This window comes from Candoia aspera, chromosome 2 (assembly GCF_035149785.1).
Source record: "Candoia aspera isolate rCanAsp1 chromosome 2, rCanAsp1.hap2, whole genome shotgun sequence".
Classification (NCBI taxonomy): domain Eukaryota; kingdom Metazoa; phylum Chordata; class Lepidosauria; order Squamata; family Boidae; genus Candoia; species Candoia aspera.
Window position 1 is genome coordinate 163,380,312 of NC_086154.1, and position 27,944 is coordinate 163,408,255.

Sequence of the window (27,944 nt, forward strand, 5' to 3'; positions counted from 1 at the left end):
TGCAGGGCGTGAAAGGGCCTTTAACGAACAGCTGTGGAGATGAAAAAGGAAGGCACAAAATAAGCCCCCCCCCCCGGCTAACTGCATCTCTGCATATAGGCGGTGATTACAGCTGGGACTGGTGGGAAGCAAAGTGGAAAGTCCCCATCGCTAACTCTGAGATGGACAAGCGCGGGATTTCTTCTTCTCCCTGTATCACAGAAGGTGGCAGCACCTGGTTGACCTTGGCTGGAAGCTGAAGGGGTGCACTGAAGAGAGAACCGGCAGGAAATTCCCCTACTGTGCATTTGACCTTCTCTCTCCTCTTTTGTTCTACCACATGCACACTTCTTAAAAACTCAGTTCCTGCTGCGCTCAACTTACTTGTACATTTCTCCTAACCTGCTCAGCTGTCACTCCCATAGACCGACTACACTCTTACACAGCCATTGTTGCTCACTCCCTGCCTAGCCTAACATCACCCTGCACTTCTTGAATTTTGCTCACTGACACTTCTTGTGCTCTTTCAGTCAGAAGCCTGCCAAACACTATTCCAAGAACACTTAACCAATGAACCCACCTGTACTTTTTGCGCTCATCTTCTTTGTACCGTAGAGGGGAACAACACCAGTTTTCTTTCCGATGTCATGCCACGAGTTCAATCAAAGCCCAGTTTTACTTCAGGCATGTCCATGCTATTCAGTGCAAGCTAGGATTTCTAATTTAGAGACTATCTTACAAGCCAACATAATGTTGCCCTCATCCTGCCATCTAACATGTGCGCAGGGCTGTTTTTTGACACACAGTCAAAAATTGACTGACGAATGAATGGGTAATGAGTAAATATGGATTGAGAACAGGGGTGAGTGACCTGTAGAAGAGAAGCTGGTTGACATGAGTTGGTCAACTAGAGAAAATGAAGAAGGATCAAATTGCAAAATAGATATATGGATGAAAAGTGAACAGATCAAGAGAAAGGGGAAGAGCAAGAAAGTCATGGTTGGACAGAGATGATTGATTGATTGACTGACTACATGCCAGCAGGTCATTGTCAATGCTTAGCGACCACATAGATAGATTTTCTCCATGCAGATGTCATCCTCGAAAAGAGGTGAGAAGTTTAAAGAATAAGAGGTTATTAATGTATGGACATGGTAAAGCACGGATGGTTTGCAAAGATAGGAAGACATGGATAGTGAACAGTTCGGTATAAAATAAGATGTAGCCATATTTCCTTTTCTGTTAACTCATGCCTTTAATTTCTTTTGCTTCTTTTTCTGCACTTTGCATAATGTTACTTACTCCAAAAAAGAATCCTGTGATGGCTGTCTCTGCGTCTTTTTTTCATGAATGTCATCCTTTAACTATACACTGTGTGAAGAAATACTTCCTTTAATCAGTTCTGAATCTTTCACCATTTAGTTTCATTGGATGACCCCAAGATCTAATATTTTGAAAGAGTGAGAAGTCTGATACAACATACAACGTAAGGACTGTAACAACCACTATGTAGGACACACAGGCAGAAGTCTAGCAGTGCACATCCATGAACACCAACTAGCAGTCAGAAGACATAATGAAAACTGTTAATCTCACAACACATGGACAGATTCAACCATAGTTTCAACTGAGAAACTCTGAGCATCCTAAGCCAGGCTAAATCCAAAAATGCTAGGGAATTCCTGGAAGCTTGGCATTCAGACAAATCAGCCATCAATAGATACGTAGAGTTCAACCACATTTACACCCTATTCAAAAGAGACAATAAAGAAGCTAAGAAGGAAACAAAAAGACCAGAACCCATCCTTTCCAGCAGCTAACATCCAGATAAGCAGAGATTAACACCACACAAACAGTCAAGCAGAGAACAATACCCTAATCAAGGACCTACTAAGGAAAAAAACCACACCCCCACCAACACTGGCAGGGCAAGCCACTCTATATAAACAGAACAAATCCCACACTTAACAGCACTGATGATGTTACCTAGTTGGGTAATGAAACGTCCGCAAGCAAACAACCAAGCTCAGAAAGCACCAAGGACTCCACAGTTCAACCCTGAGCTACAGGTTTTGTGTACCTCTCTTGTGTGGCCCCCTTACTCATCTTTTTCTGTGTCAAAAAGCATTACCCTTTTTTCATAGGAAAGTTGTTTCAATTCTTTAATTCTGATTGCCCCTTTCTGCAGTTTTTGCATCTTTATAATATCCTTTTTTGAGATGGTTACCAGAAAATCCTGCTTTAGTAGAAAAGTTGTCATATTACCACTACTGTTCAAAACAGCAGAATTTCCATTGTGTTCACTCTCTTCAGGATGGCTTCCCTATCGGAATGTTCATAAATGTGTTTCCTTACCACACCTTTCTTCTGCTTTTTCTACACTGTTGTGCACCTTCCATTTACTGTATTTAATTTCTAATCTGGATAATATATGCAGCTACTTTCTTATTGGAATGACAGACAATACTGGTATGATGCAGAATGGCCATGTTGGCCAAGGTCCAGGAAACTTAGTTCTGCCTAAAATCAAATATTTTGACACAGATAGTGTTACATCTCCTTGCATTAGGAGCAGCTGTTTCTTAGGACTTTCTTGCTAAGTATAACTGTATGTTAGCAAGAGGCCAGTTTTCCCTGACAGTGACAAATCCTTAACTTTTGGCTTGTTTCAACCAAACCAGATGCACTTCCAGGACTGTCTTGATAGGTTGGACCCAGCTGGGAGTTTAAATAGACCAGGACTCAGCTATTATTTTCCAAAATGCAGCTCCAGTTTAATATTGTTTCACCTAATACTTTAACCAGTTAAACATAATCAGCTGCTTTGTCATTCATCTGCAGGACTGTTGGAAAGTGGGCTTAACCAATAGATAATTTTCTGATTTGCCAGCTAGACCAGTGAAGTTAGAATTACTTGACTGAGCAAAACAGTAGCTAATCTCCTCTAAGAAGGTGGCTTTAATACTGTAAGACCTATGCTTTATAAGCAGAGAAAAATCTGAACAGCTTGCCATATAACAGGAGGCCCAGATGTGGCTCTCAACTCATCTTCTCTGTAATGTATTCTTTATATATTCTGGAACCTGAACTATTCATGCAAGTCTAACCCATTTAAACTAACATTATGGATTTTATTAGGAATTCTAGGTGTGTAATTATTACTTTCCCGTTTTCTTCCTCTTTTCCCCAAATAATTGCCTTTTTTCTACCCCAAATTTCCTTAAAAGGGAATTTCTCATTGAAACTGTCTTTGTGCAGAAGGTTGCACAGCTACCCCGAGTTTTTAGGGTGTGCATAAGGTTTTCTAAGTTCTGCATTTCTGGGGTTGGGGAGGAAAATCCCAAGCATTTTTCTTTCAAGTTTTTCCCCCTAGAGGTGGGTTGAAGGAAGAGGCTCTGAGCAGGATTAAGACCTTCCCAGAGTATGTCAGAAGGTTCAGTCTGACTGGTGCATATCAGCTGTCACTTTTTAGTGGGAATTTCTCATCTGTAGGGAAAATACTAATTCTAATACATTACAGCTGGGTTAGCCTAAGGGTTCTTTCTTACCACCCCCAGGTCTCTAGAATGTTAACATGGTAGATAAAGTTAAGAATGTACGTCAATTCATTACCATTTGGGAAACAGGCACCTAAGTGAATGGATCTGAGTGTTACACATGTTGTGGGTGGGGAAAGCAGGCAACTTATGTGCAGCTCCTGCAGTTCTACCTTTCTGTGATCTACCAGTGAATTAAGCAGGGGTATCCATGTGATATGGTTAAAAAAAGTCAAGATGGTGACCTTTTTTAATGTGCTTTGCTCTAACTCTCAAGACTAGTTGCCGGTGCTTCAAATTAAATAACCTCCAGAAGTAGAAAGATTGTGGACAGAACTTTGATACTACTGTACAGTACGTAGCGTATTCTGAGTGGGCATCAGTAAACTAAGTCAGTACCTCTTAGCTGGTGACATGTCAGGAATTGTAACAGTCTGCTGACTTGCAAGACAGTCTTTAGTTTAAAAATCCAGGCTAGCGTAGAATAGTGTGGACATACTTGGGGTAAAATTGGGCTTTGATTATAGTTGGGGCACACTAGCCAAAATGTGCCTAAACTGCCTGGAACACATCATCTTACTAGTAACAAGCATTATGTGAAAACCTTGACTGACCAAAACCACAATAGTAGTAGAGATAAGTATTTATGGGTCTATCTGGTTACAACTGTGGCATATGAAAGATTGTGATACGTAGTGCAAATGATACAGAGCATGCATTATTGAATGAAATTAATAAAAGAAAAAAGATACATTATGTGTCTGTGAAACTAAGTGAAAGGGGAAGGATACATGTATAATAAATCTGAATGAAGGCGGCCTGATTGTGTGGAATTAATGAAAACAATCAGAGAAGTAAAGGTGTAGATTTAATTGTGAATTGCGAATAAAATGTACGTCAGAAAGAATTATCTTTCAGTATCATTTAATCTGTTGTCCGTGTATATGAAAATAGGAATTCATACAGAGGTGGTGACAGTTGTTATGTTCCAGTGAACCAGGGGTTAGTTTCCAGAACCCCATCCAGAAGCAGGGGGTTAGGTTGCAGAAAAATCTGAGCAGCATTCTAAATGAATGCAGTCCCTGGGGAAAAGGTATTAATGCTAGGTGATATGAATGGACGGTTTGATGAAAGGGTATACAGAAAGGGAGTAGGCTATTTGGAGACCTAAGAATGAATGAGAATGTGATTGGTGAGCATCTGCTTAGAAAAAGACCTATTTGTGACTTCTGGGAAAGAAATGGAAGACCGAAGATGGCTCCACTAAAAATGGAGCTGATGACCACAGTGGAATGAAGAGCCGGCAAGTAGACCGGCTCTTTGTAATTCCTCTCCGGACAAGGGAGGACTTGAGATCACCCACAACTGCTTCAGGCAGCTGCTCCTCAAGACAGCAGTCTCCGTGGGTTTAGAACTTTGGGAGACAAGGGAGTAGCCATCTTGCTCAAACTGCGGTTGGTGCCTTTGAAAGGACACTTAAGTTTGCATACTTCCTTTCTAATCACTTTCATAAATGGCTTGCAACAGTTTTTCAGCTATTAGGAACCTTTGGATTGACAAGTTTTACAGCACTGGGTGAGTTTCCTTCAATCCTTAGCAAAAGAAGTTTTAACTACAAGTTTAAGGACTTTTAAAAAAATGTTTTTGAATAAACAGCAAAAGGATGAATAAAACTTTGATTTTAGACACTTACAAATGGACTAAGAGTCCAGATAAATTTGAAATAAGATTTTGGAATTCATTATAAATAATCCTTCCTGTGAGAAAATGCTTTTGTTTTGATTTTTTTCAAAATTGAATTTTCAAGATAAGACAAAATTTTAAAAATTGGACACTAGAGGGAACTAAAGATTACAATTAAAGTAGAAGAACCCTCAAACTCAACTTACAATTACAGAATGAAGCAAAATAACATTGGATGTACTGAAGAATGTTTTTGAACAATGGACCCAGAAGTTAAATTTAAGTGTCTGCCTCTATAGATAGACTGTGTTTAAAAGATGCTATTGAAGAGGAATAAGTTCTACCTGACAAGATTGAGACTGATTTGAAAGTGGATTTTAAAATGACAGCCTACACAAATGATAGGAAAAAGATATTACACCGGACATACAAAAGAAACTGGCTGATGTCTTAATAATTAAAAAGGATATCCAAATAAGAAACCAAGAGAGTGACCTGGAGTATTTTCCTATATTGGATTTACTAAAGAGGGTTGTTAAAGCTTTGAAGGATTTTGTGAGAAGGGACAAAGAAAAAATGAAAAGAAATCAAGTTCTAGGACATTTGAAGGGACTAAAGATCAAGATTGTTAGAAGTAAAAGGAAGGAATATAAAGTTGGTGTATTTGATCAAGGCTAAATAGGTATGTTGTTATCTCTGGTAACCCTTAATGGACTTTTGCTGACATCAGGACTGAAATGACGAGGCTTTAAGGATTTGTTTATAGATAAGAGATGCAATATGGGAAGAAGAGATCATTTGTTGTATTCTAATAGGAGGTGATAAGTTACTAAAATGGTTTATACATTTATATTAGACTAGTAAGTAAAAAAAAATCTTAGAAGAAGGCTATGGTAAACCATTAGCCAACTATTGCAGGAATTGAGCATAACTGAAAACTCTTAACTTAGTATTATAAGCAACTTCACCAGTGCAAATTTCAGACTTCCTGTGGCAAGGGAAAAAAAAAAAGATGGAGCACAGGGAACAACTCCTTAAAGCTTGACCCTGGTCCATAAGAAAACCACCTCTTTTGGGGGAGGTGGGCGGTGGCTAAATTTGAATAATAAATAAAATAAATATAGTTTTCTTGGCAGTAACGTGGAAATGGCTTGCCAAAGCTGCCTTCTGAGATATTTTATGACTTCCCAATCTAGCCTACTAGCACTTCCTGGTAGTTTCCATCTAATTTACTAACTAGATCCAACTCTGTTTAGCTTTGTGGGGATATCAGCCAAGATCAACTATTTGCTGCCATCTGCTACAACATAGGTGGATCACATATAGAGGACAATATTGTGTTCCCCTGTTACCAACAAAAACTGAGTGAACGAGGCATGACGTTTCCATACTCAGTGCCCCCAGTTGGTTGTCTCTTAGGTAGTATCAGTCAAAAGGCACCATGTAACTATTTCATCTTTCTCTCCTTAAGCGTTTTCTCTGGTAATAAATAGTTGTAGGAAACATGGGAAAGTGACTGATGGAAGACGACAATATTTTCATCTCCATAAAATTCTAACTGCACAATAAAATCATCCTCTGGAAGTACTTCAAGTGTGAATGCAGCACTAGGCAAATTCCTTCTCCTCTTTCCCCTGAATTAACTGCTACCCTCTGGGGATAGATCTGGTGTAAAAATAAACTTTGAATATATGAGCCCAGACAAATTCAGCTGTTTGTAGTACCTTTCTTCCAGCTTTTGGCACTAGCTCTGCTCATGTTTGCCTCTGTGATGGAATAATGATGAAAGATAGCTGTCAAACACCCCATAAAATCCTGCTTTCATCAGTCTCTACTGATGGTGACTGTCCATTTATTTCTTGAACATTTTTATTTCTCCCCTTAGCCCTCCTTATCTGTAATGTATGGATGATAATGCTTTCCGGGAGAGCTGTTGTAAGAATCATTGCAGTACTGTGTGTGAGCAACCGGTCACTCAAAGTCAGACATGTCCTAATGGCACGTCATCAGTCAGTCAAGCAATCAATCAACTGTAAAATGCAGAATACACACTTCCATGATCACTGCAAGTGATTCCTCTTTAATGCACTTAATCGGTAGGTAAGATTAGCTGTGGGTGACTCTTCCCAGTTTGTCCTGTTAAGACATTAAACACTTGATGACAGCACTGTCCTATATACCTTTCTGGTGTGTCCTGTAGTTTTTAAGGGCACTAATTCCCAGCTACGTACATAGCAGTTTATAGCCTGAATCACTTTAATAGCACGAAAACATGATAAATTAACACTAAAACAAAAACCAGACACATGTGGCATTCATATATATATATATATATATATATATATATATATATATATATATATCCTTTTCATACTGGAGTGTTCCTCATAATGAGGGAGCTAAGAAAGGTGTGAGATGGATAGTGCTAACAATGCTACCAAAGATAGGGAGCAGACAAAAAGTGCCCTCAGTTAACTACGGTGGTCTGGACTCAGTTGCCAGCTGGGAGCAGGGTGCTGTTGTGCTCCCCAGCAGTGCCATTTTTCTGCCCTCTCGCTACTGTTCTCCCCTCCACATCAGGTTCCATTGTGGGCATGATTCCTGTCCCCTTGCAGAACTGAGAAAAACACGAGAGCCGAAATTTTGAGTTCTGGGATTTCCTTAAACATCCAGAGCAGAGTTATTGCCTCTGATGCCATTTTGCAGGCTGACCTCCTGCAAGGACTGTGCCCCCTGAGCTGCCATGGTCCATTTGCAAGGCTCCTGTTCCCCTGCGTAGAGGTATAGGCTTCCCCCACTAGTCAGTGAACACTGTTGATCCCGATCAGGGCCTTCTGGCTCAGCACCATTTAGGGAATGGTGTCTCTCACGCTGTACTGTGAATGGGAGGCGTGAGTGGCGTGGTGTGCTGTGTGGGGAGGGCACCGGCGTTTCATCAATGAAGGTCGTAATCTCATCACGAAAGAAGCAAGCGCTGGAGCCAGGCCCAGGTCCCCGAGCCATTCCAGCTTCTAGAAACTGCCGAAGTGTTGTGAACTCATCTTCAGGAGACCGTCGACGGTGATGGTAGCTGCGGAATTCTGGAGGCAGAAAACTGGAGGGTCCTCCAGGTTTGTGGGGAGCAGCCACCCGAATGTCATCAGATGAGGACCACTTGTGAAGGAAGGAAGGAGATGAGCGATGGGAGGAAAAGATACTGGTTTCATCATGAGACATCCTCCGTGAGATAGGAACCTAAAAGGAAAGTCAATAGGGAGAAACAGAGCAGCTGAAGAATATAGATAATTCTCCATCGGTAGAAAAGTCCAATAGCTTAAACATCTTAGTTGTCTAAATGAAAGAAAGAAAACTGAGCCACACACTGCAGATTCCTCCCTTCTCTTTATATAACAAGTCCCAGATGGCCCACAGGCAGATGTCATAGGGGACACAGGGTAAAATGTTTAAAGTTATTAAGCTTGAACTGTTTTTAATCAAATGTTAATGCTATGAAATCTAAAAAGTCAAGAATTGTCAATCACTCCAATGTTTTCCCACTAACTGGCCAGAATACCTGATGCAAGGATCAAGTTTACTTTTTCCTGTGCAGTTAGACTGCTAGGATATCTGTCTTCCCGGCATGCAAATGTCATCCCAAGGTGGAGAAAATTAAAGAAGGCTCATATCAGATACATTTGCTTTGAGATGTATGGCTACTGTATTTGAATTTCCTAATTGTTTGTATATGTGAGTTTAATGAATAACACCCTCTGCCCATAATGCTGTTTTACAGAAAATGTTATTCCCTTCCTATATATTTGTGGAAATGGGGAAAGTACCCCATTGTACTACTATACTCTAATGGTGCTTTTATTCAAGGCTTTCATTTTGCAGTCAGTAATCTCAAGGAATTTTACAAAAGCCCAGATGGGGTCCTTCTGTGTTTTTCCAGATACCCCTTTTCTTGGCATACAATTCAATTATAAAAGGAAAAGATGGAATAGTCACCAACATATACTGACTGATGCACATTGCTCTGGAATGTTAATTTTCCAATATATTGGAGGAGAAGCTCCCCAGTTTCACTCAGCTCCACATTTTTAAGTAGAGTGAATAAAGCTGCTACCCTATCTCCTCGCAGTGCTACATCAAATGCTCATCCCTAAACCTCCAAATTGTTTTCCTCCTATGATGCTTCCCAAACACAAGCATGAATTATTGCTCAGCTGCTTGCAAGAATTGTGCCATATTCCTACAAGAGATGTAGAAACAGATGGGAGGGTGTGTGGATTACACACTACAAATAAAAAACAACAACTCTACATTTAAATGTCCCCTTTCAGACGATAGTGAAGAAAAACCCATAATTACCAGATAGCAGTTTGACATCAAATTGGGAATACAGTTCGTTTTTATAAAAACAACTGGCTTAGAATACAGGTAAACTATGTACGTTCATCAAACTAGTAAGTTTATACACATCTGTATTCTCAGAAATAAAAAAGTCCCATTTAGCTTTTAGCATGTCTATAAGTATGTAATAAATTACAGAATCTAGAGCAGAATCCAGCTTTGGACTTGAGATCAATGGTGTGTATTCTGAAGTTCGACTTAGAACAGAAGAGATCTTCAGTTCAAATCTAGTTAGCCATAAAATCTATTGAGTGTCTTTGGGCCAGTCTCTCTTATCTTATTGTATTATAAAGAACCTGGGATAAACTTGTCACCAGATAAAACGGTCAATGAGCTGTTGCAATACAATACTTTAAGAGAACATGGTTAGGCAACACTGGCTTGTCATACATGGACTGACTCAGTCTAACACAGCACCGTGTGCATATGATTAGAAGTGTAATTTATTTCCTTGTGTATGTAGTTTCTATCCTGTTCTTTGTTTATGAACTCAAGATGGTGTACGTAGCATTCCCTCTTCCCATTTTGCCCCACAATAACAATCGAGCAGATTGGGCTGAGAGTGACTGGTCCAAAATCACCAAGTGGCTGCAAGTGGACTAGAACCTGCATCTCCCCAGTGCCAGTGTTTACTAACAACATTGTCTCTCTACTGTATTCATATGGCAGGTGTGACCAATTGTAACTCAGAGCAGGCAGCTTACTTGCAAGTAATGCACCCTGTCATGGGGCAACAGCATGTGGTGCACTGGCAGCAGCTTAGCATCCCGAGGATCCTGCTTCATGGCTGTAGCACCATTGGCATTGAATCGCACCTTGCAGATCCTCCCATCTCCATAATCATCACCAGGACCATCTAAAGGAGAACAGAGAGCTAAAAACCTCTTTCAGGCTCAAATTTCTCTCCCCCACCCATTTCAGTCCCCACCATACAGGACAAAGAGAGAGCAGGTCTGCACATTCATGATGGCATGGTACCATCTGAATATTGTATGTTAGCTATGATGTCTTGGTTTCTAAAAATATTTTACCACCTAGAGCTCTAAGTCTACATATATTGTGTTGTACTAGTCCAGCACTTCACAATGCAGACTTGCTTTTGTTAATGGCTTGCAATAACCAGTCCATGACATATCCTGGTCCCTTTTGTTAGTGCTGTTAAAAGATACGCTATGTATTCAAGAGAGGTTGCTGAGAAACCTAACAATAAACAAACTAACATATTGGATTGTGTCTAGTTCCTTGATTTCCTGCTTAAATGGCCATTCTTTGGGTAGAACAGTTTGAGGTAATTCTTGTCTCATTCTGTTCAAATGTGCATTTTTTTTCCTGCTAGGGCAAATGCTGGAACCTATTCTACAATTCTACTGTATGTCCAATGTGAACTAAAGAGCTGGCTGTGGAAGTTGCCCATAGGCTCAGCATCATTCAATACCTCCAATCAGCCCATGCAATTCAGCAGTTTGGGGAGGAGTCATGGGATGAAGCTTTAGGCATAACGTGGTCTGGTACTGCTCTCTCAGAAACAGCAGAAATGCAGGGCAGCATTTCTGCCTCCAGCCTTGTAGTAATCTAGTAGTTGTTTAAAAGCACAAACACCTAATATATGAAGGTAAGAGCAAAACTGACAGTTGACTCAGTATACAACTACCTGCAGGGTATGTTCCAGAAAAAAAAATGAAATGAGGTTTATGTCTTGAATGTGATTAGAATCTTAACCGGAATGTTAGTTACTGAAAAAGCACATATGTAAATTTTATCTTCCAGGTATATAAGCTGAATATTAGCTGATGTCATCTGATCAATTGATTTTCTACAATTTGATTTCAGTAACATGTTGTTATATAGTCTTAACAAGCTGAAAGTGCCACAAATGGGAATGCTGGCTTTTTAATTGCATAGTGGTACGAGCCTGTTAATAACTACAGAAATGGGCTGGCCTCCAGGCTTCCCGGAATAAGGATTTACTCTCCAGTCCTACCACTTTCCTCTCCCTGTCCTAGATATGGAAATGACTGAGTTAGGCAGGTAAATTATTGTGCACATCACACTGAAGGGGATGGGAGTAAAGATTCCAGTAGGTCTCGCAAACTGTTAAGTTTCTGGAGTCTTCTTCAGAGTAACTTCTCAAGATGCCAGTAAATACCAGATTTTTTTGTCTAGGTTTCTACCACTACTTATAAGGGCATTTATTCAGTACTCTGCTTTTATTATCATTTCAGCTTGTTTCAGTGGTATTAAATCACAAATGTAAATGCAATTCCTGTTAGTCTAGAAGATGAACCGGTTCCATTTCAGCGTCTTTCCATTTTCTAATACATGCCTCATCCTTAAAACTCAGGGGAGAGAGTAAGGAACTTTTTTATTTTCCCCTGTGGAACACATTGCAGTTTTAAAAATTATTTAAGTTGGTACTGGTGAGAATTAACACATACACATACACACCATCCAAAACATGCACACTTGCAACAGATAAAAAGATAGGCGCTCCACAGATTAATCTCCTGTCAGGGTGCCTAATTCTGGCTGCTGATCTCACACCTCACCCCTTGTTCTGAAGTTGTAATTACTCCACCCTCTCCACAGTATGAGGCCTCCTCAATATATCATATATGGACTGCAGTGGGTGGGTTGCTCACCATCTTCCCCATCATCTTCTGACATTATTGCTACACATTGTTCCCAGACAGTCCGGACATCTGCCCGGTAACGTTCACAGGACCAGATGAATGATGGGAGTAGCAGCGTCTGCACCATGGAGCACCAGAGCACAGCCAATACCATCCAGGTGGGAGCAGTGTCATAGCGTAGGCTGAAGAAGCTGACCACCTAAGGCAAGGAGAGAGAGAGAGTTGGTGTGAGTAAAAATCCACAGCTGGGCATTACAGAACAGTCCAGAGACTATTGGTAAATTTCTCAGACAGCTAAAAAAGGAATGCTACTCATGATGCTTAACATTCACAGATCCAATAAACAGGCTATGCAAACAGAACACTTTCTCAAAACCCAGTCAGTCCTATCTGATCAGTGATAACACAGCGAAACATAAAATTGTGTTGTGGCAAATGCCACCCCCCTCAAAACACTTTTAAAATCATTGACTGTTTTCTACTCCAGCATTACCAGGCTTAGGAAATGCCCACAAATATTTTGTGGGAACAGCTTCCTGACTAGTTCACCATATGCAGAAGCTGAAATTGTATATGTCCGGAAAAAAATCTCAGCGTGCACTGGCTATTGCCTTGCAAAACATTACAACACTTCATTATTATTATTTTTTTTTTAAAAAATGCAGATTTCTTCCTATCACCGGGTAAACAGCAAGAGCTGATCAAGAGCGGGATCAGCAAAGGGCCAGGGTATTTGCCTTACAGGAAAGTGTAATACCTGAGTTACTCTAGTCATTGGACTTTTTCTGCATTCTTCCTTTATGAAAGAAGTCTGAAGTTTTCATTTGTTCTGCTAGATTTAATCTTTATCGCTGTGGAGAAGATACTGTTTTCCCCTTAGCATTTAAATAGCAATGGGTTGGTTGTTGCGAAAATTAAACAATTGTGTGTTTTTATTGCAAATGGTATGTGGCACATGATTGCACAGATGTTACAAGCACCAGATAATGCTTGTGACGTCACCAGATCAATGCCTAAAAATAATCTCCATGGATATTTGTGCCCTTAAAAAAATGCTGTTGGTATTTTTTAAAAAAATATTTTTGTACTATTCTAATTAACAGCAAATATCCACATAGTAGTCTTTCCTGGTTCTCTAAAAGTTTCCTGCTATTAGTCTTTAATTATTGGCAACTCTGTACTTCTCTACTGCTAGATGAGAAGAAAAATTCCATCAGCAGTGTGAATTCTGGCTGAAAATTCCAGAGGTTGGTTGGTTTATTTATTTATTTATCAGTCAATCAAATTTTGTCACTGCCCATCTCCCCCAAAAGATGGACTCTGGGTGGTTTACAATAAGGCTAAAAAGATTAAAATAGAAGAAAAACAAGATACATTATAAAACGTATAAATATAAATATAAAATATAAAAATATATTGAAATTGACAACTGCAATACTTTTTTTTTCTTGCCACCCTCTTAAGGAAGACCTTAACTTATCTCCTTTTACTGAAACACTGGCTGGTAAAGGAATTCTGTGCTGTATTCTCTCAAAAGTGATCTGCAAAAACATGGGCTAAAAAACACAATTCAGGTTTATCTTGAAAGAGTGGAAAGCCCTTACAGCTTCAGACTGTAAAGAATTATCTTTGTTTATCTTTTGCCTGTCAGAATTTCTGGAAAAATGACAAAAAGGAGTATTTGGAGATAAACATGGGAATCTAATTTTCTACCATGGCTGAGGCATTCATTAAAAAAAAAATCCTTGCATTTAAAAAAAGTTCAGAAGTTCAAAAAATAAAAATAAAAAGCATTTTAATTTAATATCAAAAATATATTTACAAGTCTGCCATGCAAAAATTCACACCTGGTTTTCTTCATCTTAAAGCAAATGATACTACATCCATGCAGTCTTCTTAGCAATATAACAGAAGTAGAAAGTCCTTATATGTATAGTTGATTCTCAGTGGTTCCCATTAATTCTGTGGAACAAAGATGTGCTCTACAGCATTGCTGAGAGGGGATCAGAATGGTATTAAAGGCATTACCTTAGATTTAGCACCTACTCCCAAAGTGTCCCAGAATACATGTATTTCCTTTCTCCCCAACTATGACACTTATTTACTTTTATACAGAAAAATAAATTACTACACCAGAGTCACAGTTTTGATTAGGGCACCCACCCCTGATGCTGGATGGCCTGCCTTCCACTGACAAGGCACTGGGGTACAACATGTGGCCCCAGAGCCCCCAAAGCCTTGAGTGTAATCCCTAGATACCTCCAGAGATACCCACCAATTATAATTTTTAACAGGACAGAAAAGAAGGATGTTCAAAGATGTAGATAGTAATATTACAGAATATTGAAAGAAATGTAATATTAATTGGGATATGCTCCTGGCATACTCCTCAAAGGCATCCATGTATTGCTTAGCCCCCAAAAGCTGGTGTATAATTATAGGCTCCTTTTGAAAAAGGCACTTGGTATCTCCTTAGTGCAGTGCATGGCTATTGGACCTAAGGACAGAACGTATGACTGATATACCTGAAGACTATAGATGATTTTGCCAAGGATGCCCAGTTTTAAAGAGGTTAATGAAAAAAGGGCTTAGGTCTGAAATATAATCCAAATGCCTTTTGTTACCACTAAAGTTCAGAATGTCATAATGTCCTTATTTCAGGAAACGTCTTTGTACGTGCAAGATGGGGGAGCTGCTTTCTTAAACTGATTTTGGTATGCCAGTCCTAATAGAAATTGAGGATTCATAACTGGATTTATGCCCTCTAGAAACCTTCCAAAAAACAGCAGGTCAAAAACAGGAAGGGATATTTCTTACCAAAATGGGCACACCAGTCAGTGTGTCGTACAGGAAAACAATAGCGCTGATGAGATTAGTCATCTGCATGGAAGTCTTAGCAGATTCAGATCCATCCAATGATGATCGTCTTTTGCCTCTGACATCCTCTACCACAATGGCTGGCACATTGAAAGTGTTGTGAACTGAAGAATGGCAAGAAGAGGCATCTTCTGTTCTTTGGTGATGGCATCTATGATGCCTTTGCTGCGCCCATAAGGTCTGGTAGAAAGTAATACCCACACACACCAAGCCCATGACTATGCCTCCAAGAAGAAGCAAACTGAAACACACACCAAAGCCTAGGCCTATCTTACTGACAATAAACTGGCAGCCACTGGCATAATAACGTTCTCCATTGTTATGCCAGCCAATGGATGGCAAGGTGGAAAGAATGAAGGAGACCATCCAGATGCCCATCACAGCATGCAGGGCCTGCTTCTTGGCATTGCTCAGCCGGTAGTTGACAGGCCATCTTACCATCCACATACGGTGATAAGATAAAGAGGCCACAGTGAAGCATGTGGCCAAGGCCAATGTATAATAGGTAGAGACAAAGACCTTACAAATGCTTTCATTCCAGTCATAGTCAGAAGATTCACGTCGCAGCTGCACCACTGCATAGGTTGTGAGTGGCACAGCAGCCATGAGAATGTGTGTCCCTGCCAGGAAGCAGAGTAGGAGCTCCAAAGGTTTGTGCTTCTGTTGCTTTGCTGTGATGCTCAAGATTATCCAGGAGTTGGCTAGCAAGGCAAGGAGCCCACAAGCCAGCCACCAGAGGGAGTTAATGTGCAGGGTAGCTTTTGATAGTTCCTCCATAGAGCTGCTGACACCTCCACGATTCATTGTCCACCTTCTTCTGGGGATATGAATATACACAGAATACTGGCAGAGAACCCAGTGATTACTTCCGTAACTATCACGCAAATAGGAGAGGAATGCAGAAAAAAATGTCTAACTATTGCCATGAGGTGCATACAGTGTCTTTCTTGTTGTTCTTTTGATCTACATTCTTCACACTTTTTTCTTCATTTACAATGTTCTGATCCATATGTTCATTGACACGATTCTGATCCATCTCTTTTTTCTTTTGATTATTTTCTCTTTCTCTCTCTTTTTTTTTAAAAAAATATTCCAGAAAAAAGTGACTTGTATAGAACAAAAACTAGGAAACGAAAACACAAAACTGAATTACTCTTATTTGCTGTGAAGACACTGCTTTGTTTTCAAGGAAAGTTAGCATCTTCACTGAGTTGTAGGATTCTTGTATCTTCTTATAATGGTAAAACCAGTATTATGGAACAGCCTCTGTATAAGGATATTAACCTATGTCCATCCCACAGGGAGAAAATACAAGGTCCCTTGATGTTGCATGTATTTACTTGCTGGTCTAAGTTATTTATTTATTTATTTCTCAAATTTCTAACACCGCCCATCTCCCCCCGAATAGGGTGACTCTGGGTGGTTTACAATAAAATTGCTGATTTACTGCTGGCTTGAATAATAGTTTTTTGGAGTGTTATATAATTGTGCTGCTTATTTTATATTTTAGATTAGTGCTGTAATTTCCTTTAAAAAAATTAAGCTGCCTACAAATATGTTTAAATTAATAGTGCTTTTTAAGAAAACCAGATAAAGAAGGGATAAAAGTATATTTCTTTCCTGTTGCCATCATTTCCTCTGTTGCTCCCTTCCTTTCTCTGTCTTCAAAAATTATTAACCCTTATTAGTAATCTCACTTGACGGTGCCTCTCCAAGATGAATAAAAAACAAAAAGTTCTCAGGGGATAGGGTTGGAAGAGTTCACTTGGCAGCAGAATGAAAGTCGTGGTTTTCACAAGGCACCACTGAGTTGTTGATCAGAGAGCTCTTAAATGACCACACATGACCAACTTCCTTTGCTTTTCTGCCAGGCACTTGGGCTTGCTATCCACAAAATCTTGTCCTCTGGTTTGGAATCCATAGATACCCAATGAACAACTGCAGGAAAGATTTTCATTTCCCCAACTTGCTTGGCAAGTTACAGTTTAGAGAACCATTTGTACTGTAGAAAGAAGAAAAAGGAAAATATAAGAAAACAGGAAGACATATTTTCCTGCCTATTCTGCTCCACTCACAGAAACCATTCCAATTCATCCACCCACACAATGAATCGTTAATGGAGCGTACAACCTATTGTGCCACAACACTGGATCAGTTCAACACTGAAGCTTACAGACTGAATTCAACCGCATGCCAGGCACAAGAACCTATTGTAACCTGCTTCTTTGCACCCCAGGAGAATTCAAATCAGAACAGTTTTGTGAAAGTATCTAGTGAAGAGGGAGAGGATCCTAACCTCTATCTCTTAAGTGCCTCTCTCAATCTTTTCTTGGTCTGACAATGCCCATCTACTCTGCTGCTTGCTGTAAGGCAAGGCAAGCTAATAGACTTTTTGTGTCACAAAGGGTGGCAATGCAGGGGACAACAGTTTTGGTCCATCCATTGCAATGTTCTGGAAAGTCCTGTGCAAACCCCTTTAACATGCCCAGAACATAACAGGTCAACAGGGTTCAGCCAAGAGAACTTTCTGTTGAATTGTGTCCCATTTTAATCAACATAAATGCACAGAGGGAACTGAGCAATTTAGCAGACTTGGATTAAGACAGCTATTCCTCCCATGGATTAACCTGGTTTAACAGTTAAACCAGGAGCAAACAATATAAATAAATGGAGAAGTATGCATAGGGGAGAAGGGTTTTCCCCAAGGATCTGTACTGGGATCAATATTTTAAAAATATGTTTATAAATGATCTAGAGTCGGGATGAGCAGTTAAATGATCAAAGTTGTTAACCATGTTACTCAGGGTGCTAAAATCAAAGGGAGGTTTGGGGTTGCAAAGAGATTCAAAGGCATCTCTCCAAACTGAATGGGTTTTTAAGAAGGGAAATGCATTCAGTGTACTGTAAGTAAGTGGAGAGCGATACACATTGAAGCAAAGAATCTGAATTTCACTTAAATATTAACTGCATCTAAACTTGCAGTGAGGATCTTGAAGTTGTGGTGAATAGGTCAAATGAAAATATCAATGCAATGTAAAAAAATGATTTCATGCTAACTAGGAAAAAGACTGACTATGAAACTGCCAGTAGAGTAATGCCCTTATGTAAATCATGGAAGACTGCCAAGTATAGTTTTATTACTGCACCTCAATTATAGCACTGGATATTATAGAAAGGTTACAGTGATTGTGGTGTTTGTGGAGAGATGTGACAGAGGTATATAAAATCATGTGCAATACAGAAATGTGCATAGACAAACATCTTTGAAGATATTATTACTTGGGGACAGTTAGAATCAATAGAAGGAAGCTCTTTTTAAAATGTATAGTTTAATTATGAAATTAAGTAACATCAGAATGTGATGGTCACTAATTTAGACATTAAAAATACTAGACAAATTCAATGAATATTAATTATTGTCTCTATTCTGTACTGAAGGCAGAATGCTTTAGCTGCTGGGGAGCGACTGTGAAGGAGAGCTATCACCTTCCTGCTTTTTTAATGAGCATCCTAGAAGCATCTAGTTGACCTTTATTTATTTCTCATCTTTATAACCTACTTACTGCCAGTAAAATTGGCCTACCCAGCAGTTAATAATATAAATAAAAAACAAGAAAATCACTGTTACGTTTACTAAAACCACAAAGCACAATATAAAATCCATAAATAGCAGGTAATATGACTTTACATAGCTTCAGGTTTAACAGTATCTGATTAAAAATCTGAAAAGCAGAGTCCTAAGGGAGAAGCTAGGTAATAAAAAGAAGTATTTGGCCCTTTCTTAATATGAACCAGGAAATAAGTGGTCCAAACTTGGAAGGGGAAGAAATTCTAGAAAGCTGGTGCCACCACTGAGGAGGCCTTGACCATGGTTAATTTCAACTTGATTTTAATCTGGAAATTGATGGACAATCAATGTAGCTTTGCCAGAACAAGTGTCATATACTCCTGTTGTGAAGCTCCTGACAGATGTCTGGCCAGGGCCACAACTAGGGTCTGTGTCACCCGGGGCAAACATGGATTCCGCACCCATTTTGGCACCCCACCAGTGCGGTGCTCGGGGCACATGCCCCGGTTGCCTCCCCCTAGTTGCGGCCCTGCATCTGGCCATCACATTCTGGATGTGCTACAATTTCTGAATTTCCTTCAAGGGAGTTCCCACCTAGGGTGCATTATAATAATCTAATTGAAGATAAGCAGTTCATGGATAGGGGCCAGATCAGGAAGGAGAACAGAAGTTAAATCAAACACAGCTGCAATAGGTGCTCATCATCGCTGCACTGACCAAGGCAGTCAAGAACAGTACAAGGTCAAAGAGCAACCCCCAAACAGCATACCTGCCCCCTCAAGGGGAGAAACAGCACTATGTAGACAGAGAGGGCCTTAGAATGACCCAGTGGTGGTCTTAGCTTCTAATGCCATTTGAATGTTCTGTCTTAAGTACCTGAATGCCATTGTCATGGATTATCCACATGGCATTTCCTGTTCTGGTGCAGGAGAACTTTAAACTGCTGTAGAACAACTCTTCCTTTTTCCTTACTTCTGAACTAATACAGTCTGCCTCCAGTTAATGTTTCTGACCCACACACAACCAGCAGCTTATGGTTCTGCCAATTCACTTATCCCCTGAGTAACAGAAGCTACTTCAATTAAGACTTCCCTTTCACACATTCTCAGTGCCCACATGCTGTCCCAGTCCCCACCTCCCGCCATGATGGTGCTACTACTTCTCAAGCCTGCTGAACGTTCTCATTCCAGCTCTGCTCTTGCAAGCTTGCATCCCCCAGAAGCGCTCGGTCTTACTCCATGCAGACTGAGATGCTTCAGTCCACCCTGACCATATGCTTAGGTATTGCCCATAATTAGGTATTTGTCCTATTTGTTTATTGGCTGGAAAAGATTCTTCAACTAAGTGCTTTCCCTGACCTTAATGTTTTTGACTCAGGACATGGACTGAAGTTAGTAAGGAGGGAGTGGAGAGATTTTCCTCAGGCTACAGCCCTGTTAGATCTCTCTCTCTCTCTCTCTCTCTCTCTGTCTCTCTCTCTCCCCCCCAAATCTGTTTCCCCCAAAAAAGAAAGCAACCCATTCACAATCTATCATGCAAATAGACATGAATTTGAGAATCACAAAACAAACTGCTCATAATCAAACATTAAAGGTTGATTTTAAAAATGCTGCCTTCAGTCTACCTTGCCGGTCTTGATTACTGTTGATACCAGATAATGTACAAGTAATATTTGGTCAGGAGTTGCCCATAAGAATAGCCCTGCTGGATCTGGCCTAGGCTTCTCTAGGAAGCAATCTGTCTCACATAATGGCTCACCAAATGGATCTAGGAAGCCCGCAAACAGGAGATCGAGGCAACCTCTTTTCCCATCGTTACTCCTGTGTTCCTAGTTAGTATCATACAAGCAATAGCTTCTGTCCTGCTGTATTTCCGGGCTCAATAACTTTTGCCAATTATTACAGCTTCAACATCATGCCATTTTCAGGTGTCATTAAGGTCTGTATTTAGCCTGGGTATTCCATGTATCTGCCATTCCCATGTAATGCCGATAAAAATACCACTTAATTCTAGGGTTATTTTGCACATTCTTCCAAAACCACAAAGCTTATACTAAATACAAGTTTTACAAGATTAGCTATTAGCTCTTTCTTGCTGATCTTTCCCACAACTTGGACAAAGCTCTTACAGGAATACATCCTAATTCTCCTGCAATCTCCTGCCTTTTCCGCCTTGACGTATGGATAAGGTTGCCGCCTGGTTTCCAGCAAGCCTTCTGCTGGCGGTTACCCACCCCATGCTTCCTGTTAAATGCCACCTCCCACTATCCTAGCCGGCTTTCCAGATGGGAAGTTTTTTGTGACTGAGGAAACAAGTAGCTCACAGGCTTCTGACTGAAGGAGAAGACACAGAAAAATGAGGGGGAACAAGGCACAGAAGTGGGGAGGGTGCAGATGAGCAATGGAGCTTGATAAGGTTGGACTGAGGCCCTGCTGCTCCTCTTCCTCCCCAAGGCTTAGGAACAGGAAGGCACTACAAATGAAGAGGTTCCTCCCATTAATCTCCTACTCCCCCAGTACCCTAGCCTTTGATTTTAGGCTTAAGCAAACTGCAATTGCCAGTGGCCTCCAAGAAGTTGCTATGGCACCAGGCCTGGGCAGAGAGGAAATTGAAGGGGCTGGGCCTGGAGCCTTTTTGCTTTTTGCCCTTTCCTGCACACCAGGACCTCAGAGGTCGAGCAAAGAAGGGAGCAGTGCTGATGCTGCCAGGGTGATGGGGAGAAAGGTTACTTAGGGACAGGGGAGGTTCCTGTCCAGTTGTGGTGGACAGTCGGTTTCCTCGGTGGGGCTTCGATGCTGAGGGAAGAGGGTCAAGTCAGAAGCTGCCCCATCCCCAGCGCGGGCAGGCAGGGCAGAGGAAAGGGGCCCGCGAGCAGCCAAGAAGAACGCAAAGGCGAGCGGGAGGAGACCAGTCGCCATGCACAGACGGCCGCGCCGGCCAAGGCCAGCGCACCGCCACCACCAGCCTCCCCTTCCCGCGCTTAGCCTCGCTCGGCGAGGCTGCAGGAAAGCAGGCAGCCGAGCGAGGGGACCCATCTTACCTCTTGCCGCTGCTGCTGCCATGGCGACCGGAGCATCCTTTGCTTCTTCTGCTACCGCCGCCGGGAGCAGCCCTCTCGTTTGCTCTCCGCGCCGCCTGCCGCTGTCCGCATCCCACCCCTAGGCAACGGCAGCCACGTCAGGGCAGAGCGAGCGAGCGGGCGAGCGAGCGGTAGCCCGCGGCAGTCGGCGGGAGGAGAGCAGCGAGCGAGCAAAGGCAGCGGCAGCCCACCCACCCACCGGCGGCGGCTGCCTGCTTTAATGGCTGCGGCCGGGCCCCACCGCCTCTGCTAGTGCGTGCGCGCCTGTCCCCTTCCTTCGCCTCCCTCCTCCCCGCCGTCTCCCCGAGGAGGCGGCAGCTTTCCTGCCGCTGCGGGCCTCTCGGGGATTTGGTCCCTCCGGAACGAAAGAAGGGGAAAGCGGGGAGGGGAGCACCCGCGGCTGGGCCCTGCCCCTGCGTCTTCCCTCGGGGTCCAAAGGCGAGTGGCGGGGGCTGGACCGGCCGGGCCAACAGGTGGACTGCAGCCTGCAGGTGGAAGAGGAAGACGGGGAGGCGTCCGGGCTCGTGGGCAGGCGAGAGAGTACAGTACAGCATAGCCAGACGCGGGCTGTGCGCGTCTGGCTGGAGTCTGAGGTGCAGTCAATAACCGGGGCAAAGTTGTGTGGATCCACGTGCTCTCTGCAACTAAATGTGGCCTCTTTTCAGGCTTTCCCCAGCGACCCTCAAGGGACAAAAGCCGCCTGGGGAGAACAAACACTCTTGGCTGGAAGAACTGCTCCCCAGAATACGCTGCTTTCTAGTCTTGCTTCGATCTCAGTCGCAGCCCTCCCTCTTCAGTCCCGGTCCCTTTTCAGTTCTTCGGAAGACTGTTCATAGGTCTCCCCGGACTTGTAAACGGGACAGGAATTTGCAAGCAAGAGACTCCTAGGACATACTAGTCAGGCAATCATGACTGGCTGCGGCTTGCCTGGATGTAGAACTGGAAACTGATGAAACTGGATTTGCGGTAGTGTAACGTGTGAAACGGATGCTATGGGTATCTGTATGTAAATGACTTTCTGGAAGTTCCTATAACTCTGTGGCCATCAGCAGATAGAAAGAGACTTCACTTTTTTGTGGTGAGCAGACAGGGTGACTGGAATGCCAGATTTTTAAAGAGATATTTAGTGTGTTCTATAATAGGAAATAAGCATATTCAGTGGTGTTTATATGAATCTAAACTATCATGCATACATCATAGTACTGCAATTAATGTACTGGGTGAGAAAAGCAGTAGGCAAATTATCTTCTTCAAACCATTCCAAGATTTATTTGCATCTGGAGCAGGTGGACAAGTTACATTCCATTGATAGTCGATGTCCGCAGCCTTCCAGCCCTTTTATTGAGACCCTTGGAGTCTTACGTTGTTGTTGCTGTTTATTCGTTTAGTTGCTTCCGACTCTTCGGACCAGCCCACGCCAGAGCTTCCTGTTGGTCATCAACACCCCCAGATGCAATTTGCTATGTGGTGGTGGTGTGTTTGTGTTTATGCAAAAATAAATAGTAAAATACATGAGTGAAGCATCTAACGTGCTTCATGTACTATTTTATTTAAAGGGAGGGGGTAGGGATGATGAAAATTATGGCCTTCTTCCTTCAGCTAGCTCACCCCATCAACTTCACTTTTCCTGAGGTTCTTGAAGGTAAACCTGCATCCCCATTTGAATGGAGAAATCTCTGAAAATGGGATGTAGCACTTCATATTGTTCAAAAGGATGCTGCACCTTATTGCCATAGATTGTATACTTATATTCTGGAGGAAAAATTGCCATATTTTATGGAACAGAAATGTGTGTATGTCTCTATTAGCTGTTTCAGCATAGTTTTAAGAAAATCCATGACAGTGATGCAGCCCATATTAATGAATCTCAGACCAAATGATCCAGCTGCCACTACCATACTTTACCTGGAAGTAGCACCTACTGAAAAATGTCCAAAGAAGATCTTAAACTTTGGATATATCCATATTGACTAAGATTATTCTGGCCCAAGTCTTTGGTCAAAACCAAAAGTATGAATATGTACTGGGGGGTTATGAATCTAGTACTGGGAGGTTATGAATCTAATACAGTAATGGCTTTATATATCATCTATAATTCTTAGCAGAAGATTCTTAGAAATTAAAGTATCAATCACCCAAGTTACCTCTTATTCCTTGGAGCCTGTGGCATTGCCAAGTTTGAGGAAGCCCTGGAGAAGGAGCCTTTCTGGGACCCCATTCTTCTGCCAACTCTTCTCAAAGCCTGGGGCATTCCTGTCTTTGGCATTTACCTGGAGGCAATAGTAATGATGATACTTTAATGATATCCTGATGGTAGTCTTTTTCCTTTCTCCCATTCATCTTTTGGGTCATAAGGTAAAGATACACCCTATAAAAGCACTTTACACAACTAGCCATCTAATTCAGGCTGAAGCTACCATGTTGCACAATGTTTTAAATAAATGAGAATGAATAGCAGGCAACTGATCCCTTGTAGATGCCTTATCACTCCAGCATGTTTGTTGGTGGCATGTCCTCAAAGTACATGGCCCAACTGGAAAATTGACAAATTCTTTAAAAGTCATGCAGTGTGGATCTTTTGGCTTTAACCAACTGGTACTGTACTTCTTCTTCTATTACTACTACTACTAATAACAACAACAACAGTGACCCGTTGGATAGTCCCATCAACACTTGGGGGTTGATATTGACCATTTTTAACACCCTGATCTAGGATAACAAATCTAAAGGTTCCTCTGTTACCTAGATGAGAAGCCATCTAAGATCAGCCCACAAAAAGGAGGCTATTGTTGTCAAGGGCCTGGGTTGCCTCATAGTATCAACAGCAAACTAGGCCCTCAATGGATTTATCCACTAGATTGTCAGGCAACTCCCCACCAGAAGCCATCCAGATCCATGAGGCACCTGGGGCTGGCCATTCAAATAAGTCCAGCCTTACAATTGGTGGAAGTCAATCACACCTGGACCAGGAGGTGATCTGACCATGGCAAAGAGTTGGTGGAAATGCCCCCATACCCAGATCAACTGCTCTGAAGCAAAGGCAAGGTCCAAAGTGTGTCAACCTACAGTATGTGTGTCAGGCCCGAGAGCACCTGAGAGTAGTTGCTACAGAGGCTATTAATTTCTAGGCCCAACTTGACTCAGCATCTGTAAGATGGAGGTTGAAGTCCCCCAACACCAAAAAGCAGTCCAACAAGATCCAAAAGCCCAGGAAGAGACTCTGCTAGGCAGCAGGGCAGCTAGTACACCAACACATAAACACTCACACCTCATCACAGCAGGGAAAGCAGCCACAGAGTGGTCACTCCTGGTTACAGATAAGATCTGACAGATCAATGCCATTCCTCCCTCCTTCAGGACCTGAACTCTGGCCAGACAGATTTCAGAGTGAACTATATAGCCGTTCTCATCCAGCCAAACCTCAGTAATACATGCCATCTCTGCCACTCATGCATCTCCAATTCATGAATGAATGTGGTCTTACTGCAGACAGACCTGGTGTTCGTTAATAGTACTCTGTGGCTAGGCATACCAACAATCCAGCCACTAGGTCCGCAGCTCAGGGTTGCTGTGCTGGGTGTCAGTCAATCATAATGCACAATCCCACCACCTCACAAACACACTATGGCCAAGATGTTGGTAATTTGACAACTCACTCACAGCACCCTCCAATCCATTCACATTCTCACATCATATCCTCATCATTCTCCCCCACCATGCATCACCCTTAAACCCTCCAGTTTGCTATTGGGGTGGGAGAAACAGAATATGCATCCCCTCCTCTGCTTTTAATGAAGCAGGAGAAAGAATGAAGCACACTTGTCCCTGCTCCACCGTTGCAATAATGTTTAAAGTCCTCTCCCACTGCAGCTGTTTTTTAAGTAATAGATGATTTCATGCAAGTTTTAATTTAGCCCTGAGTAATAAGCAAAGAGGCAGTGAACAGATTCCAGTATTTTATTTCCACTGCTACAAAGAAATGGGCAGTATAACAAATATTTGTAGAAATAATGCAACAAATACAATAGTTATGTGTGGTCTATTCAGAAATCAGTCTAACCTAAACCTATATTGATAACTTTCAGCTATTTAGCAGATATGTCAACTGGTAACTATAGAATTGCCAGATGCACAAGCTGGGTTCAGAAAAGGCAGAGGAACTAGGGACCAAATTGCCAATATCCGATGGATAATGGAAAAGGCCAGGGAGTTTCAGAAAAACATCTATTTCTGTTTTATTGACTACTCTAAAGGCTTCGACTGTCTGGACCATAACAAACTGTGGCAAGTTCTTAGCGGTATGGGGATACCAAGTCATCTTGTCTGCCTCCTGAAGAATCTGTATAACGACCAAGTAGCAACGGTAAGAACAGACCACGAAACAACGGACTGGTTTAAGATTGGGAAAGGAGTACGGCAGGGCTGTATACTCTCACCCTACGTATTCAACTTGTACGCAGAACACATCATGCGACATGCTGGGCTTGAGGAATCCAAGGCTGGAGTTAAAATCGCTGGAAGAAACATGAACAATCTCAGATATGCAGATGATACCACTTTGATGGCTGAAAGCGAAGAGGAACTGAGGAGCCTTATGATGAAGGTGAAAGAAGAAAGTGCAAAAGCTGGCTTGCAGCTAAACCTCAAAAAAAACCAAGATTATGGCAACCAGCTTGATTGATAACTGGCAAATAGAGGGAGAAAATGTAGAAGCAGTGAAAGACTTTGTATTTCTAGGTGCAAAGATTACTGCCGATGCTGACTGCAGTCAGGAAATCAGAAGACGCTTAATCCTTGGGAGAAGAGCAATGATAAATCTCGATAAAATAGTTAAGAGCAGAGACATCACACTGACAACAAAGGTCCGCATAGTTAAAGCAATGGTGTTCCCCGTAGTAAGATATGGCTGCGAGAGCTGGACCATAAGGAAGGCTGAGAGAAGGAAGATAGATGCTTTGGAACTGTGGTGTTGGAGGAAAATTCTGAGAGTGCCTTGGACTGCAAGACGATCAAACCAGTCCATCCTCCAGGAAATAAAGCCAGACTGCTCACTTGAGGGAATGATATTAAAGGCAAAACTGAAATACTTTGGCCGCATAATGAGAAGACAGGACATCCTGGAGAAGATGCTGATGCTAGGGAGAGTGGAGGGCAAAAGGAAGAGGGGCCGACCAAGGGCAAGGTGGATGGATGATATTCTAGAGGTGACGGACTCATCCCTGGGGGAGCTGGGGGTGTTGACAACCAACAGGAAGCTCTGGCGTGGGCTGGTCCATGAAGTCACGAAGAGTCGGAAGCAACTAAACGAATAAACAACAACAACTATAGAATGAGGCAGGGAGACATACAGAAGTACATGCACAGATGCACATATAATCCCCTTCCATATGCAAGAGACACATTTGTCTGAGATCAGCACTACCCTTTCATTCTCACACAGTTCTGGTGATCTTCACAAGTTCATTGGGTCAGCTCCTGCTCCGAAAGAAATATGACCATAGTTTCACAGCAATTCTTCTATGATGGCAGGGCTGGTCAAGGGATTTCTCACTGGAAGGAAATCCTGCCTCATTCCTACTCCTTTGATCATCTATCTCCCTCTAACAGCCAAGGTGATGTGGTCTCCTCTCTCCCCTCCTTGTGGTTCCTGCAGCTTTATGCTGCAGTTTTGCCCGTATCCCCTTTAATACTCTGTTTAAGTGGTGGTCATTCTGCTTCCAGACTACAAGCATGCCAAAGTAAAGATTGAGGATGAGTAGGGATGGGATGGGATGGAGCATCATCTGTCTACCATTTTTTGAATTTCCCTGTTGACCTGTAGGGAGAGGCTGGTCAGCTCAAGGGGGGACCATTTAGGTACTGATGGTGCCACAAAAGCAGGTGAATTTGGGGGAAGAATTGGGGATTGGGTCCCTAATTGCATCTACCTATCCCATCTGGTCCAGCAGGAGGGGCATGTTGTGTGTCCTGTCAGACAGGGGGTGTCATCTGGTGGGACCCCAGAAGGGAGCCTAAATTTTCTGCCATGGCACCCACCCTGAAGAACATCATCCCTCTGGAGATCAGATTGGCCCCACCCCGCTGGCTTTTTGCATGGCCCCAAAGTTATTGTTTTGCCAATGGACATCGGGACATGGGAGTGTGGTGGAGCCAGTGCAGTGGCTGTACTGATTGTTTTGATGAATGAGATTATCTCAGCT

At 42.1% G+C, this 27,944-nt stretch overlaps 1 protein-coding gene across 1 annotated transcript; it reads right to left on the reverse strand.

Moving 5' to 3' along the window:
* Positions 1-7,703: 7,703 nt before the first annotated feature.
* Positions 7,704-15,901, reverse strand: GPR162 (G protein-coupled receptor 162). Its single transcript, XM_063294673.1, has 4 exons — positions 15,038-15,901; positions 12,230-12,419; positions 10,295-10,446; positions 7,704-8,432 (listed from the first exon to the last, which is right to left on the reverse strand). Exons 1-4 carry the CDS (start codon positions 15,899-15,901, stop codon positions 7,860-7,862), a joined length of 1,779 nt encoding a protein of 592 aa, XP_063150743.1. The 3' UTR covers positions 7,704-7,859.
* Positions 15,902-27,944: the final 12,043 nt, after the last annotated feature.

Coding starts and splice junctions, on each gene's coding strand:
- GPR162 (XM_063294673.1), bottom strand. CDS start 15,901: ATGAATCGTGGAGGTGTCAGCAGCTCTATGGAGGAACTATCAAAAGCT. Junction 10,447..12,229: donor AGAAGATGATGGGGAAGATG/GTGAGCAACCCA, acceptor GTTCTCCTTTAG/ATGGTCCTGGTGATGATTAT. Junction 8,433..10,294: donor ACAGGGTGCATTACTTGCAA/GTAAGCTGCCTG, acceptor CTTTCCTTTTAG/GTTCCTATCTCACGGAGGAT.